This window comes from Watersipora subatra, chromosome 5 (assembly GCF_963576615.1).
Source record: "Watersipora subatra chromosome 5, tzWatSuba1.1, whole genome shotgun sequence".
Taxonomy (NCBI): domain Eukaryota; kingdom Metazoa; phylum Bryozoa; class Gymnolaemata; order Cheilostomatida; family Watersiporidae; genus Watersipora; species Watersipora subatra.
In genome coordinates, this window is record NC_088712.1 from 29,754,612 (window position 1) to 29,768,401 (window position 13,790).

Sequence of the window (13,790 nt, forward strand, 5' to 3'; positions counted from 1 at the left end):
ATGGAAAATTAACAGTGTGCAAAGGCTCAGCATTTATGCTTTAAAATAAAGCGTAAATTGAGTTTTTATTTTGAACATGAAAGAAGTGAACTTTTATGTATTTGGAACGTATCTGTGACCATTACTATTCAAGCTGTATACTAGGCAATGAGTTCAGCATTTCTCCACGACACTTGTACATGTCAGATAGTAAATTCAAACTTGCTTCATGGCACTATTACATAATTGGCATTTAGTTTGGTCATTTAACTTAAAAACAAAAGGAAGGGTAAGTGAGAGAGAACACTTCAACTGGGAACCAATGAGAATGATTCCTAGAAGACACGTTTGGCAGCTGTGAGATGCGTTACAGTCGGACAAGAGTTAAACTTTGATAAAACTCCCACGGAATGTGCTATGTCAGGTCGAGTTCCAACTGCCAGATATAGGAGACTACCAACTATTGATTGATAAAGCTTTGCGTCCACTGATTTGCTTCCATCTGATTTGAGCAATTTTTCATCAGTTCCTGCTGGTGTAGACACTGGATTACAACTCTCCATTCCAAATTTACTCAAGATTTGCTTAATGAATGGTTGCTGGTTGATACTCAAAGAATCGCTGTTACGTTTTATTGCCATGCCAAGCAGGAAGTGCAGCTCTCCAAAGTCCTTCATTTCAAATCGCTCAGCCAGTTTCTGTTTGGCCTGTAACAAAGCAGGTTCTGTACTTGCCATTACCGGGAGATCGTCCACATAAACAGCAATTATTGCTTTAGCATTGCCATTGTCATGTATATAAATGTACTGGTCGGCTGATGATTGCTTGTAGCCTTGTGATTTTAAGAATTCGTCTAACACAGCATTCCAACATCTAGGCGCCTGCTTGAGTCCATAAATAGATTTCTTGAGTCTACATACTAGGTGTTCGCTAACAGGTTTTACAAAACCCTCCGGCTGGCGCACCAATGCTTAGCCCCGTTTTGTTTGTAACAAACATCTCGAACTCTCTAAATTTCTCAAAAACATCTGACTTTTGGCTTACAAAGTACACGAATGCATATCTGTTAAAGTCATCAATGAACGAGACAAAAAATTTACTACCTCCTAGAGACTCTGTTTGCATTGGACCGCAAACATCAGTGTGCACCAATTCAAGTGGCCTAGTAGTTTTCACAATACCATGACTTAGAAAAGGCTTTCTTGTCATCTTGCCCTTTATACAGGGCTCACATAAGTCAAAATTCACATTAAATAAGTCAGCACCTATTACTAACCTATTTTGGTGGTGCATTCTTGTAATCCAACTACTTGGAAGCTAGGTTTGGTGGACAACTTGAGGGCATGGTCTTTGTTCAAGGCCCACCAGTGTTGATTAGGTGTCCGAACTAAGGACTGTGTCAACATGGTTGCTTCGAAGGAATTCTAGGTAGGAATGAACTCAGAATTCTTGTTAGAATTATGAGTTTGTGCGAAACGAGCAGAAATTTAACTGTCAAGATACCATAACCAACTGAGATACAATAGACAGAGCAAGCATTACATATTGGGTTGTGAAGATATGCAGCACAAGCACAGCTTAAAGCACATAAAGCAATAAAGCACAGCTTAGATAAACCAATGGATAAGCATGATGAGTTTATATAAACAAGTAACTGTGGGAACTAGACAATGATATATCCATCAGGATGAGAGAGAACACTTCAGCTGGGAACCAATAAGGTGTGTAAATGAGTACATTATTCTCATGACCTTCATCCTAGATACTCTTATCGAGAACAATGGTTGCATCAACTGTGATAATCAAAATTTTAAAACTGACTATGTTAGGGCTAGCAGCAGAGATCTGCCACATTTCCTTCCCTTCCTTTGCTATGATCTTGATAACATATATTGTACTGTGCATGTACATAGTTGACATACCCAGCCTTTTAGTCACACCAGAGTAGCGCAATAAGAGAACAAGAAGTTAACTGGCGGTGTTTTAATATGCGAGTACAGGGCTGGTGCCAATCTCTATATATAAATCTCAAAGTCTGTATGAAGTTCAGTTTGTCCAGCTATTAAAATATTGGAATGAAAAATCTTTATAGCAGAAGAATTCGATTTTGGAACTTCCCGTTCGCCAGGTAAATGCCTTACCAATAATTGATTAAGATTGGATTTCTTGGGCGATATATGTCGCTATTTGGGTGAAAATATGCTACTGCTCTCATTTACGGCTCACTGTAACGCTATGCTTTCTCTCCTGTGCGGGCAAGCAGTATTACTAGTAAGCTTACTCAAATTAGCCATTGGCAATGTGCCAGGCTAATAGCAAGTGACAGGCGACTACATTACCTCTCACTGCTTGCAAGCTGATTTTTAATACTCACGCAAGACCAGGCATTCCGCTAGTTTATTACAAAGTGTATGGAAGATGTCTTTACAATAACTAGCCTCTTCTATGTCAACAGATGATTCTTGCTCATCTCTCCCCCGCCCCTTCCCTCAATCTTCTCTCTCCTCTCTCTCAGTCAGTTAAGGCAACTTAAACTGCTTATAGTTGTGGCTTGCAGAGATTGTTGAACTTTCCCTTTATTATGTAGGGCTGCATGTTGAAGTGATTACAGACTTTGCTCAATCACTATGTTTCCATGGTGCGCAGTACTGCGAAGCAGCCCCCTCCGAAGTCGAGGGGATTGTACGTTTCCATGCTGCGCAGTGGTTTTCAGCAAATACCGCAAATTAGCCAGAGAAGAGAAATTGTATAAATTGAATCGCCTGATGGAGAAATAGAATCGATCACGGATACCGAACGTCATAAACAGTCTTTTTTTATTATTCTGTCGTCATTATACTTTTATTTACAATACACATTCACAAGGTTTTACAAACCTTAACACACTTTTTACATAGTAATACATTTTTAATAAGTATTTTTAAGTAATATATTATTTAAACGTTAATTTAGGACTTGCCACCTATTTTTCGAAGTGTTGGCATCGATAACAAAGTCCAGGAAAGTAATCACCTTATCATCCTCGTGAATGCAGACTATAATTAAATTTATGTGAAAGAAGATCGGAAGAATAGTGAAAAACAAGATTAGCAGAACAACCTTTGTACTAGTTTATTGCCATCGAAAAATCTGTCTCCACGGCATGAGAGCTATGCGCAGCCACTGCGCAGTCGCTGTTTCCTTGCTGCGAATTTGCACTGGCTTCGCACTGATCAGTGCGCAGTGATTTCAGTGCGAAGACGCCGTTTCCATGATTCGGAGATAGCGCAACTCCGAAGCACTGCGCATCATGGAAACATAGTGAATCTCTTGGCAGGAAAAATATGGCATCCAGCCGACAAAAACAGGTCTAGACATGCTAGCATCTCAATCCTGTTGCAGCTGCTGGCCGATAGATGGGTTTGTTTATCTTCGCTCTCTAGATGTTGTCACGGTGCATCACTGGTATAACACAGTGCTTTTACAAAGGTTGTTTTCAGTTCTGTAAGGGAGCCCAAATAACCCTCCCTATTTGTATGAGAGTGGACGGTTCAGTTTAGAGACAATAACATGCAGTGAATATATTATACTATGAACGTAACAAAGCGCGGCTAAAAATCTCCATTCAATTGCAAATGTATCTCCGTATGGATATATGCAAGGTTAGATATGCAACTGCATAGACAAAATACATAGATTGGTGAAGGCATACTTGGTTGTCCGTAAGTAATATCATTATATCAATAATAAAATAATTATGCACCAGAATCTGGACGGGATAAAATGGCAAATAATTTAAAATTCTCTACCAATAAAAAAGTAACACTGTGACAAAATAAGCATGATTAATGCAATGCAATAACGTGCAAATCTAGGCATGTTTGCCAAAAGACAATATACATGTTTTACTATGCAATTACTATACAGATCAGAAGAATCCGTATATAAAAAACAATCGCATTTAAGCTAAAGTAAAAATAAGTTGGATTCCCACAAACAGGAAGACAGGCTAATAGCATTGATGAGTACAGCTAACACGACAGTCTTAGGCCGGCTAGGTAGGTGGAGAGGTCTGCAGGTAATTGCCCGGAATCAATCCTTGTTTGCCCTTTTTACCTTCAATGAAGCCTTGATAGAAGCCATGTCCATCAGCTCTACCTAAATGTAGTAATCATAGGTAGTGTATCACATTATAGATTAGATGATATACATACTAGCAATCATAGTTAGAGTATCATACTATAGATTAGATGATATACATACTAGTAATCCTAAGTAGAATATCATACTATAGATTAGATGATATACATACCAGTAATCATAGGTAGAGTATCACGTTATAGATTAGATGATATACATATCAGTAATCATAGATAGATATCATGTTATAGATTAGATGATATACATACAAGTAATTCTAGGTAGAGTATCATGTTATAGATTAGATGATATATATACTAGTAATCCTAAGTAGAGTATCATACTATAGATTAGATGATATACATACCAGTAATCATAGGTAGAGTATCACGTTATAGATTAGATGATATACATATCAGTAATCATAGATAGTTATCATGTTATAGATTAGATGATATACATACAAGTAATCCTAAGTAGAGTATCATACTATAGATTAGATGATATACCCTAGGACACTTATATTTCGCTAGTATTTAGTTTTGTGAGTAGCTCACAGAGTAAAATTTCGAAGCAACTTAAGTTCGCAGTTCTGATGAGTGCGAAAATATAGTGATGTGAAAATAAATGCAGTGGAACAAACATAATTATATTCCTCAGGTTCGGTTCATCGATAAAAAAAATTTCAATTTGCGACTAGTTTGTAATTGTGAACCGCAGGTAGAATGGTGTGGGCAAGGTCGATAATGCAATTTGATCGCTTGCTGCCATTTGTTTCTTGGACTATCAACAGGCCAGTTTTCACTGGGGCAGCTGGCCGGCTGAGCCGCCCCAACTTTTTGGGAATTTTTTACGGTAAGTAATGTCCAACTCGAAAAACTCGCCCTCAGATAAAATGTAACATTTCATCTCAAACACAAGGTCAACTCAAACGGATTTGTTTGGTCAGTTCCAACGCAATGATAAATTCCTTCAGATAACTCGACCTCAACATCCTTTATTCGAAAAGTTATTTGCCCAACGGCCATGGACGCGGTTTTTATCGCTGTAGAATGTCACTTCATTCCAAGCCATAGAGACAAACATCAACTTCTAGTAGTTCTTAGGCATCATTATTATCATCATCAGAGGCAAAATATTTTTGTTAACGACTTTTATAAAGGTTTGCAAAAGATTAAGTTTTATCAATCACCCGCTTGGCCATGTCCCATCGAAAGCGTAAAAGCCTCCGAATGAACTTGAAATAAAATCTGCAAAATTGATCTTTGTTAAAACGCTCAAAAGGAAAAGATGTTTTTTTTCTGAGCGTATTAACTGCGGTCATGTTTTGCTTATGTTAATTTAAAAACGCCTCGTCAGTCACATCACTTAAAACAAAACAAATCTCAAAAAATTACAAGTTATTGAAGAGGTGTCAGTGGTGAATCCAAACCTTCCCAGAGCCATGCTGCTTGTGTAATACTACGAGTGTCAGTGCATGTGTCTTATTTTCTTTCAACACACGGTGCTCACTGCATTGATTGATGTCTCCAGCAAACGATAACGCTAACTAATGCATGTGCATTGACATCAAATTCCTATCATTATAAATCATTCCTAATGGGAAAATAATCCTAAATAATTGCAAAATAATAACGTAATAAATTTTGACAGCCAAATTATTTTGTCGGTTTATATTTTAACGATGCTATAGTGGTAGTTAAAAACGTTAAAATAAATGTTGTTATAAAATTCAATTATACAGTATCAATGAACAAAGCTATTTAGTTTCGCTTTTTCGCTCATTTGTTATGATAGTTTAGTGCACATGAAACTTTCGCGAGAGGATGACACTGCGAAAACGCGAAAGTTAGATGCCGCGAATACATAAGTGTCCTAGGGTACATAGCAGTAATCCTAGGTAGAGTATCACGTTATAGATTAGATGATATACATACAAGTAATTCTAGGTAGAGTATCATGTTATAGATTAGATGATATATATACTAGTAATCCTAAGTAGAGTATCATACTATAGATTAGATGATATACATATCAGTAATCATAGATAGATATCATGTTATAGATCAGATGATATACATACCAGTAATCATAGATAGAGTATCACGTTATAGATTAGATGATATACATATCAGTAATCATAGGTGGAGTATCATGTTATAGATTAAATGATATACATACCAGTAATCATAGATAGATATCATGTTATAAATTAGATGATATACAAACCAGTGATCATAGGTAGAGTATCATACTACTTGATTAGATGATATACATACTAGTGATCATAGGTAGAGTATCATACTATAGATTAGATGATATACATAGCAGCAATCATATGTAGAGTATCACGTTATAGATTAGATGATATACATATCAGTAATCATAGATAGATATCATGTTATAGATTAGATAGTATACAGACCAGTGATCATAGGTAGAGTATCATACTATAGATTAGATGATATACATACTAGTAATCATAGGTAGAATATTATGATATGGATTAGATAATATACATACTGGTAATCATAGGTAGAGTATCATACTATTAGATTAGATGATATACATACTAGTGATCATAGGTAGAGTATCATACTATAGATTAGATGATATACATAGCAGCAATCATATGTAGAGTAGCACGTTATAGATTAGATGATATACATATCAGTAATCATAGATAAATATCATGTTATAGATTAGATAATATACAGACCAGTGATCATAGATAGAGTATCATACTATAGATTAGATGATATACATACCAGTTATCATAGGTAGAATATCATGATATGGATTAGATAATATACATAGTGGTAATCATACGTAACGCATTATTCTATGGCTAAAGCCCGTGCTAACATTAACAGACAAAAGCACATAGTTTGAAGAGAAAAGCACTTAACTGGGTTAGTAGCCCTACCTATCACTATCACAGTGTCCCCAGCTCGAAAAGACAACTCTTCTTCAGAGTTCTTGTTAGGTGAACGCGTGGAGGGGTTGTAGTCAAACTGCGCTACCATTCGCTGCTCCATGTTTTTGATTTCCTCTACTAAGTTGCTAGGCACATAACCCTTGCGTCCATTCAACTACAACATCAAAAATACTCCTGAACAAACTTTCGCTGTACGATACCCCGATAGTGCTCTACAATTAACTGTAAAGATTCAAAACAGACAGACAAAAAGTAGTCTGATAAACCAGTAGACATACGATATGTACGTAAATCTAAACAAAGCAGTAGAACTTTACTAAGTTTCTCCACAGAGACAGCGTAGTGACACACCCCCAAATATTGCTGCAATGACATCATGGCAACAGCCTGTCACTCTCATTCTGCCGTGATTCAGCGTCACTGTTTGGAAGCAAAACAAGCGTGTGATGCAACATCTTTGTGCCATAAAAACTACCTTAGCGACCAACAAGGTTGCACTTGTGAGTACATGTAGGTCTTGCTTACAACCTTGACATGAAATACCTAAATACAACCTTGACATAACGCGTTGTACAACCATCGCTTTACTATAGTGTCCTGTGGAACCATGATCTGCTTGTCAGCCCAGTGTATAGCTTCGGCACCGGGGCACTCAAAAGTCACTACACTTTCGCTGCACAGAAACTTAGTAACTGTAACATGGCTGCATCGACTAGAGAGGCTCGTAAAGCGCTTGGCTGTTTATAGTAAAGTTGACCTTGTTATGAGCTGACAAAAACAGAAGTGTCATAAAGTGGACAAGGACACAGTTAAACGACCAGAAAGAATTTTAACTATTCCACGTTGAAGTGCTGGTCTCTCAACCAAATCATCAGATCATAGAAATTTTTGTCATTTTTCTTTAGCAACATTGTTTGCAGTTTTATAAACTCCCAATTTGTTGCTGAGATATTTGCACAAGTGCTTACAAGCCTAGCCAATATTTGAGCTGCAACAGTACAGAACGTGACAAGGACAAGGTTACCTCTCCCAAGTAGAAGCCATCTTCATCAAGCTCTCCGCAAACAGTGATGATATCTCCAGCCTGAAAACCTAGTTCCTCATTTACAGCATCCTTGTTAGGAGACATGCTCGCTGGCTCGTAGTCATAGACTGCTTTGAAGGATCTTAGACTAGCCCCTGAACGATTAGTTGAACTAGCACTCTGATTTTGACTGACTGGTGATGTAAGGGCACCTGCACAGAGAGTAACAAATGAAGACATACGAGCAGAGGTCGGTTAACACACCATAAAACCTCCATTTGAGTGTCACCTTTATTTAAACATCACCTCTTATAGAATGCCACTATAAGAGAAGAGTTGAAAAATGTAGCACCACCTTTTAACAAAATGACACCTAAAGTATGCCGCCACTTTGACATTTGTTATGTTTTGTTATGGATCTTCATGAACCCGTAATAGAAAGTTATCAGTAGAAAATTCTCCACAAAATAGTACTAATAATTACTAGATTACATAAATAATAATGAGTTCTTCCATTGCTGTTGTCATGGTTGCCCTGGTTTTAGTGTTAGTGTACCTAAAAAAATTGATTATTACAACTAGAAATTCCCGTTATACAACCCACTGCCAAAGTGATAATGGAAAAAGAAAGGGTACTGCTGGTTAAAAAATGCAGCATTAGCAGTAAAATGGCACTGCAATGCAATAGGAGAACTGCAATGGTAGCTGTAATTTACTGGGTGTTATTATGTACAGCAAACAACAATAATGAAAGGAAAAGATTATATGTTTATATCTCTCCCCTGCAATAGGATAAATGCAATATTAGAAGTAAAATGGCAAGCTGCTGTGTAATATACACAGGCTGGGGGGCTGTATATCATTGGTCATAGCAACCAATATCAAGAAGTTGTGATATTTATCTAGATTTCTGTATTTATATCCAAAAAATTATGCTTAATTTAAAAATCTAAACAGATTTTAGCTGGTTGTCATAGAAATAGATGCATATCTATAAAAAAGGTAGGTCTATTACTTAATTTTGCAGACATTAAAAACGGCTTGGCAGAACCGAGATATTTGGCACAGCCGCAGTATCATCATCAACAAAATCTTTAGAAAAATAATAACAGTAACATATTGCACACCATCGGTCACTATATACTTCGATCTTGTAAATTCGAATGATTATTCTTATAACTATATATTATAATAATCTTATAAAATCGAATAATTATTCTTACAATTAAATACTGTAGCAATCTTATAAGAATCGTTAGAAAAATATCATCGTTATTTCCTTTACTTTCACTGCATTGGACATCAGTTGGAATACCAAAGTAATCATTATAAGTGTCCAAAATGTCAAAGTCCGGTAGAATCGGCAAAAAAGAAACGATTACTTTTCAGTACTTTTACGTTAATTACAGAAACCTTCGGCAATTGGACAATGCCATAAACTGGTGAAATGTACACGTTTTTCTTGTGAAATGCGCACAACTTAATGGTTCTACTCTCTGTCGCACGACATTATCGGCGTTTCGTTGGCCAGTCTTAATTTTGATTCAAAAACGCTTGTCAAGTTGTAATGGCGATTTTAGGCCAAATTAATCTGCCTATGTATGTATAATCCGATAAGATGGGTAAACTTTAGGATATTAAATCAACTTTTCAAAGACTTAGTGACATATTTAAATAGGTTTTTATGTGTTTTGTATCATTATTATAATTAAACGACTCTACACAAAAATGGTTAAATTTTTCGATGTGATTTCGGTACAAGAGTTTGGTCACGGCCATTGACGGATAATTTTTCGGGAGTTGTGTGCGCATATGCATTTATCATAAAGCTCCCAAACAATCGCTTCGCTCATGTTTGGTCGTGGAATCCTCAGAATTATATTCCGATTCAAAGTCGCTGAGGCCCATATTTGATCCATTGTCTTCAAACTCGTTCACAAGGCGATTTACAACCTAATCAGAAGCTTTTATCTCATACTTAGACGTACAGTGCACTTCCATACAGTGCACTCCCATACAGTGCACTCTCGTACAGTGCACCCCTGTACAGCGCACTCCCGTACAGTGCACTTCCATACAGTGCACTCCCATACAGGGCACCCCCATACGGTGCACTCCCATACAGCGCACCCCCGAGTTATGATTACCCTGTTATACGGTTTTTCACCTAACGGTGTGGCGTATGATGTTTTTTCATCCCCGCCATACAACATTTTGTTCGCGATTCAATATCAACAAAAATCTCTCTCAAAATTAAAATTTGGCAGTCAGTGTGGTAAATATGTGAAAGTAACAAAAATGTTGATACGCTATTTGCAGAAATCCCTCCCAATACGCTTGAAAGAGATATGATGCTCACTCTTAGACCAGCGTTATAAGTTATAGTGAAACCGAAATTAAAAACAGATAGAGGATGAAATTTTACGGACGGTCATCAATTAAACGAATTTGTTCGTAAATTGTTTCAGACTGTAACTCGTTCAGCAGTACAAAAAAAGTTGAGGTCAGCAAACACTTTGGAAGGTATTGAACAGCCAGAAGATAAAATCGTTCCGTACGAAAGCGACCTGAACGCAGCTGGCCAAGCAAACGATGCAAAAATTTTTGTTTCAAAAATGTTAATTTCTGTTTCTACATGTATTATAATCATGATTAGTTTATGTTTGCTTTTTATAATTATTTGTTTATTTATATAGACTGGACGTAGTACATTGTATTGTTACATTTTATTGCAGATCGTAACCACTAAATAAACTTAAGTTACTGTAGGTAACTATAGTTACTGAAGTTCGCATACTATTTTGTTACAAATTTTTAATATGTACAATACATATATAAAACATTGCTTTTTCTACCAGGGGGTGTTTGGACTCTATAATTTCTATGGGTTTTTATATCCCTCTATATGACATTCTCACCTTATGATGCCAACACTAGAACGAATTAATGTCATATGGCGAGGGTGCACTGTATAAGAAGAAATGGTTTTGGAGAAAGTGAATTAGCCTTCTTATAAAATGAATTTTAAACTGTAACTGTGGGGTTTTGCACTCGGCCCTGTAGGAGAGTGCAAAATATAGGCGACATAAATTTCGCTTAGCCCACCTAAAAGGGTTAAACATTTTTCTTCCAACATTTTCGAATAGCTAGTAGAAAAATAAAGCGCAAACCTCTAATAGAATGCCACTATGGAAAAAGGGTTGAAAAATAGAGCGCCAAACTCTAATAGAATGCCACTATGGGAAAAGGGTTGAAAAATAGAGCGCCAACCTCTAATAGAATGCCACTATGGAAAAAAGGTTGAAAAATAGAGCGCCAACCTCTAATAGAATGCCACTATGAGAGAAGGGTTAAAAAATAGAGCACTGTAACGCTCAAATTGTGGTTTTACGGTATGCGTATACATCAAGTTAACGGTGAAATGTGACATGTACAAGCAATGACAAAGGTTTTATTGATGCGCAGAGACAAAAAATGGTTCCATAAAAACATATAAGTGATAACCAACCTTTTGCTTGGCTAGATGACCTGCTCCGTTTCTCACTAGATTGATGACGATGTCTATTTGATGACTGAGAGACGCTGCCTGATTCATGCCTGACATGGTGTTGACTATCAGGTTTGACTACACGAGTCTTTTCCTACCAAGTAGCGAGATATTGACCTCTATTGAAAATATTGAAAATATCTATAGAACTCAACACACATGTTGATGTAGAATTCCTCATGTCTATGCATTTAGGAACATACATATCTACATATATGTCTACGTTGGATTGCTACACAAACGGGAAATATACAGAAATAACAGCATAGTTATAGTGAACATTTGTATTGGTATGCTCGTATATATATAGTATATCTGTATACTTTGTATATATAGATACAGTATATATACAGTATATCTATATACTTTATATATATAGATACAGTATATATACAGTATATATATACATATATAGCTACATATATAGATATATTACATAAATCATATCTAGATACATATATTTATATATCTAAATACGGTGAGCAGTCATCAAGACAATCAGCAAACTGCAGCACTCATCTATATACACGTATATACTAGCTGTACTACCCGGCGTTGCACAGGTATTAAAAAAGTCTTTGGACAGAAAATTGATTTGTATTTAACATATAACAACATTTGCCATTCTAACTTTCAAACTACATATCATGAGAAAAGTGTTTTGTGTAGTTGAAATAAATTAGGAAAGAAAATGAAAACAACTGTAAAGGTTTTCAAACTTTGTCAAACAACTTTTAAATTTCATATCATGAGGAAAGTGTTTCGTGCAGGTCAAATAAATTAAAAAAATAAAACGACTATAAAAAGGTTTAGATGTAAAAGTGAAATAATTAGCAAGTAATAGCTAAAATAAGTCGATATTGCTACGATTACAATAAAAAGATGATTCAGTAATGATACAAATAATACAAACTGAAAAAACAAAATAAAAGTCCTGAATATGTAGAATTAATAATAAACAATGAGTGCATAGAAGTGTGTGTATAAAAAAGGTTACTGTTCCAGCAAAAGCTATTCATCTAAACTCTGAATACGACGATACTGGTACCTCTCGATACCGGTACACATGTAAAAATGAGCTATCGTACTGTCTTTGTCTGACCTAATGGAGAGATAATGTCGAGGCTTTTCCCACGGAAAAAATATATTTGTCCGCGTGAGAAGAATTGGCCTTGACCCCAGATATAGTAATTGAACTTTACAAAAAATATTTCTAAACAGGGACATCGTAACGCGTGACCGCATTGGTAACATAATCAGCATGCTCTGTAGCTGGAGTGACACACGTACCCACACACTTGCTTTGAGAAATATATATATAGATAGTCATGCTACAGACAGTACTGTTTCGGCTATTGAAGCCTCATCAGTGCAGCTTAGAGCTGACAAGGAAGACAAATCCAATACCCACAAATATATATCTATATAAATTTCTCAAAGTTAGTTTTCTGTCATCTGTCCTTCGGTATGTCCAGTTATAGCTATTAAAACCTTGGAATTAAAATCCCCATCCTGATGAATTTGAACTCACGGAGATTGCGTCCGCAAGGTTTTTTACCACGAGCTCGACCACTGAGCTACGAAAGCCATATTCATCAAACACAATATCGTATACCGTAGCACACGCTAAATGATGTATTATTTGAAACTATGAATTCTATGAAATACGATGCCTTTTTGCGTTTTCGTAAAATTTCATTTCCGGCTTTTCGCAAGGTTCAATTGCTAAATCGGTAAAGGCCAACTTTTACCGCAAACAATTGTATAATCTTGAGTAGGAATAACCTCTACATTCTCTCTCTGTTCGGTCAGACAAATACAGTACAATATCTCATTTTTACATGTTTACAAGTATCGAGAGGTACCAGTATCGCCATATTCAAAGTTTTGTTGGATATTTTCTGCTGGAACAGTAACCTTTTTATATATACAGACTTTCATGTACTCATTGTTTATTTTTTCTTTCAATTTATTTACATAATAAATATAATAATATTAACATATTATTTTGTTCTATTTTTAATGATGATGATTTTTATCAGGAGGTGATCGCATTAGATAATTACTATGGATTTCTATACCACTCTATTTACGTCTATAGCCTACGATAATTTTCGCATGGCTTCACTGACATGCGAAAATTGGCATGCCATTGAAACGAACTAACATCATATAATTCTATA

General features: G+C 36.1%; 2 protein-coding genes across 2 annotated transcripts in view; both read right to left on the reverse strand.

Annotated features, from left to right (window-relative positions):
- Nucleotides 1-314: 314 nt before the first annotated feature.
- LOC137397265 (uncharacterized) lies at nt 315-716 on the reverse strand. Its single transcript, XM_068083552.1, has one exon. It carries the CDS (start codon nt 714-716, stop codon nt 315-317), a length of 402 nt encoding a protein of 133 aa, XP_067939653.1.
- Nucleotides 717-3,559: 2,843 nt separating this feature from the next.
- The window catches only part of LOC137397266 (putative leucine-rich repeat-containing protein DDB_G0290503), a 48,953-nt gene continuing 38,722 nt past the window's right edge, over nt 3,560-13,790 (reverse strand). The window contains 4 exon segments of the mRNA XM_068083554.1: nt 3,560-4,116; nt 7,025-7,190; nt 8,061-8,272; nt 11,569-11,701. Of these exon segments, the coding sequence (XP_067939655.1) occupies nt 4,013-4,116; nt 7,025-7,190; nt 8,061-8,272; nt 11,569-11,701 (615 nt within the window). The 3' untranslated portion in view covers nt 3,560-4,012.